Below are 4,351 nucleotides of genomic sequence, written 5' to 3'. Positions count from 1 at the left end.
AACAGATCCCAAGCATACTCCTATGAGCAGGGGGGTATTCCAAGTACGTGGTTTAGTGACAAACCTGAGTAAGTTAATTCAGAGTAAAGGGCCCCGTTCACACCAAGAACGATAACGATAACGATAATAACAAATATCGCTCTCGTTAAATATGAATGACAACGTTCACACATAAACTATAACGATAACGACACACACACACACAACACACACACACACACACACACACACACATACAGCACAACACAGTCAGGCGGGCACCCTTGTGCACCCATTTGCTAACATACATACCACAGATACACAGAGGACACACACACACACACACACACACACAATCACACAAAGCTTTGGAAGTTATTGGGAAACTGGTGTGGCATTAACAGTGGTATTGACTGAGGTGGATATCCGACTTGGAAAGAACAGAGAGAAAGGGAGAGAGAGAGAGAGGGAGAGGAGAGAGAGGGGGAGAGGGGAGAGTCAGAGAGAGAGAGAGAGAGAGAGAGAGAGAGAGAGAGAGAGAGAGATTATTGTAGAGAATTCAGGGATGGAAAATACCTCACATAGCTGCCGAGTTTCTCAGCAGCTGAAGTGAATCGCTGCACTACGTTGCAACATGTGCAGTTATATAGACCCACACCTCACTTCCTGTGTTCCTATGGGCAGTATAGACCCACACCTCACTTCCTGTGCTCTTATGGGCAGTATAGACCCACACCTCACTTCCTGTGTTCCTATGGGCAGTATAGACCCACCTCACTTCCTGTGCTCCTATGGGCAGTATAGACCCACACCTCACTTCCTGTGTTCCTATGGGCAGTATAGACCCACACCTCACTTCCTGTGCTCCTATGGGCAGTATAGACCCACACCTCACTTCGTTCCTATAGGCATTATAGACCCACCTCACTTCCTGTGCTCCTATGGGCAGTGCTATAGACCCACACCTCACTTCCTGTGCCCCTATGGGCAGTATAGACCCACACCTCACTTCCTGTGCCCCTATGGGCAGTATAGACCCACACCTCACTTCCTGTGCTCTTATGGGCAGTATAGACCCACACCTCACTTCCTGTGTTCCTATGGGCAGTATAGACCCACACCTCACTTCCTGTGTTCCTATGGGCAGTATAGACCCACACCTCACTTCCTGTGTTCCTATGGGCAGTATAGACCCACACCTCACTTCCTGTGTTCCTATAGGCAGTATAGACCCACACCTCACTTCCTGTGTTCCTATGGGCAGTATAGACCCACACCTCACTTCCTGTGTTCCTATGGGCAGTATAGACCCACACCTCACTTCCTGTGCTCCTATGGGCAGTATAGACTCTTAGGGGTCGGGCTGACGTGTCCCTCAACTGCTACAGTGATTGAGTGAGAGAGACACTACCATGATTGGGTGATGGAGGGACTACTATGATGGAGTGGTAGAGAGACCATCATGTCGAGCTCTCTCTCTCTCCCTCTCTCTCTCTCTCTCTCTCTCTCTCTCTCTCCCTCTCTCTCTCTCCCTCTCTCTCTCTCTCTCTCTCTCTCTCTCTCTCTCCCTCTCTCTCTCTCTCTCTCTCTCTCTCTCCCTCTCTCCTCCACAACACTCTGTTGTATGCGCGTGGCCATCGTCTCCCAGGGCGGTTTACGGGAACGTTGACGTCTCTCTGTGTTGTTGTTCATTTTTCTCTCTCTCTCCGCTCAGAGGGATTTATTTCCCCGCGCCGCGCGCAAGAGTTAAAACGTCTCGTGACGTAAATATAGAAAATCGATGGTCTGCCGCACAGATTTATGGACACACACATTGATTGGTGGGTCGGGGGGGGGGGGGGGGGGGGGGGGTTGCAGGTGCGCGTTGGGATGGCTGTGCCGTATTGACTGGCCTAAGTGCCTCCTGCATATTCAGCTGATTGGACGTGCGTAAGTGTCTCAGTGTGTGTGTGTGTGTGTGTGTGTGTGATTGGACTTGCGTAAGTGTCTCCGTGTGTGTGTGTGTGTGTGTGTGTGTGATTGGACTTGCGTAAGTGTCTCAGTTCGATCGGCCGCCCCTGCGGCAGGATAACTTAGAGGATTGCGGAGGGTCCTAATGAGGCAGCGCTAAATGGAAATGGCCACAGAGTAGCCCCGTCTGACCCGTGTGTGTGTGTGTGTGTGTGTGTGTGTGTGTCGTGGACTGGACAGCACTGACCACACCGCCCAGCTCATTATCTACGGCGCATAGTGTACCTGAGCTTAGCAGCCAAGCATCGGGTGTGTGTGTGTGTGTGTGTGTGTGTGTGTGTGTGTGTGTGTGTGTGTGTGTGTGTGAGTGTGTGTGTGTGTTTGTGTATGTGTGTGTGTGTGTTGTTTGTGTGTGTGCCATGGGTCTCACTTTCATGTGTGTTTTACATTTCTTTGCTGTCTCGCACCCTCCTTTTGCACACACACTCAGACACACACTCACCCACACACACACACAGACACACAACACACCCACACACCCACACACAGACACACACACAGCTGTGTGGTGTGAGAGAAGCCTGTAACAGCTGTCAGATGACTCGCAGAGCTTCACACCCATCCAGATTGTCAGACACATTAAACAAGAGCCTCCCATCTGGCCTCTCGTATGTGTGTGTGTGTGTGTATGTGTGTGTGTGTACGCACACTCCAGATCCTCTAATCAGACTACACAAACACACTGTCTCTCTCTCTCTCTCTCACTCTCTCTCTCTCTCTCTCTCTCTCTCACACATACACACGCACACACACTCACACACACACTCACATACACAGCAGACGCCAGAGTGTGTGTGTGGGGCCGTTGTGTCCAGTAGCTGCTGGGACACTCGTACTGTAACGTGTTCAGAGATAGCTTTGGTGGTCGCCACGGGGAGATAGAACATGAGGTTGCCGTGGCGCTGGAGACACGATCAGGGACAGGAAGCAATCTGGCCTTTACGAGCGACTCCCTCTCTGTCTGACACGTGTGCTCTGTTTGCCTGTGTTTATTTATTTATGACATTTAATAAACTAACCTATCTTTTGCTTCCAGGACACATTTAATTGATTAATGACCTCTAATACTAATGTTTACTGCATGTCACTTGATTGATTTGTTTTTTTAATCATTTCATCTTTTTTTGATTATTTAACTTTTTAAAAATAATAATAATAATAATAATAATAATAATTCCCCACACCTGAATGATAATTGGCAGACATAATTGATTTCTTTTGAGTAGAGTTAAGTGAATGAAAGTGCTTTAGTTTCCTCTGTATGTCCCTGTCATGTGTGAAGGATGATCATGTGTGTGCTTGTGCCCTGCTCTGAAATACAGCTTGGCCCATTGATAGGTCCCTGTTGCATGCCTAATTTGAATGCTGTAGTTGCTTCAGAAAGTGGAGTTTTGCTGGCTGGTATCTGACTGCTAGGTTTTGATTGACAGCTGAGGATATGTGACTGGACCATGAATCAAAACAGCAGGCCTTATGGCCCCAGTGCCTCTGAGGAGTCTTTGGGGATTGCTTGGCAAAGGTAATGTGTTCATTATTTAAACCACCTCTCCAAGTCTGTCACTCATTCCGTTTTTTTTAGACTTTTGATTTGTTTGTTTGTTTGTTAGTTTGTTTTGTTTTTTGCTTATTTTACTAACTGTGTCTTCACCTTACTCCCCCCAAAACCTCTAGCTTTACACACACACACACACACACACACACACACACACATACACATACACACACACACACACACACACACACACACACACACACACATGAATCACACGAATGAAAAGCTTTGCCAAACCTCAACTTGAACATTTTCTGTGTGGTAAAATCTGTGCAGTGTGTGGTGTGGTGTGGTGTGATATTTGTACAAGGTGAGAGGTTGGAGCTGAAGCAGTAGCCACACACACACAAACACACACACACACCTACAATAAAATATAGCATTATACTCCACCCATAGCATCTGTCTTTGAAGTAGCATACCCTTATTTGGGTCTGAGTACAGTAGTTCAGAAATGAAGTTAAAAAGTGATAACTCCTTCTTTCTTTCATAAGGTGGCTGCTGTTTCTTCCGGCCAACTTTCTGAAAGTTGGGTAAAAGTTGGTGGCGTGCGCGTCTCGGGTCTTAAGTGCCTCTCCTGCAGACACACAGCTCAAATGAGTGTTTTATTCCTCAGATGAGCCTCTTAAATGGCCTGCTGACATTTTGACATTCTTTATTCCATCCGTGGTATTTAATGGCCAGCCTCGTTACTCTCCCAGAATGACTAAACGAGCGGCCAAGGGAGCGAGCGAACGGACGAGGGTTTGGAAGGTGTGTGTGTGTGTGTGTGTGTGTGTGTGTGTGTGTGTGTGTGTGTGTGTGTGTTTG

General features: G+C 47.7%; 1 protein-coding gene across 1 annotated transcript in view; it reads left to right on the top strand.

Moving 5' to 3' along the window:
• Positions 1 to 4,351, top strand: part of LOC134060083 (nuclear factor 1 B-type-like) — a 121,737-nt gene that overhangs the window by 108,934 nt on the left and 8,452 nt on the right. Inside the window, 1 exon segment of the mRNA XM_062516684.1 lies at positions 3,420 to 3,508. Coding sequence (XP_062372668.1) covers positions 3,420 to 3,508 — 89 coding nt within the window.

The sequence above is a fragment of the Sardina pilchardus genome, chromosome 16 (assembly GCF_963854185.1).
Source record: "Sardina pilchardus chromosome 16, fSarPil1.1, whole genome shotgun sequence".
Lineage (NCBI taxonomy): Eukaryota > Metazoa > Chordata > Actinopteri > Clupeiformes > Clupeidae > Sardina > Sardina pilchardus.
The sequence above is the reverse complement of the archived record's forward strand: the minus strand, read 5'-3'. Positions and strand labels throughout refer to the sequence as shown.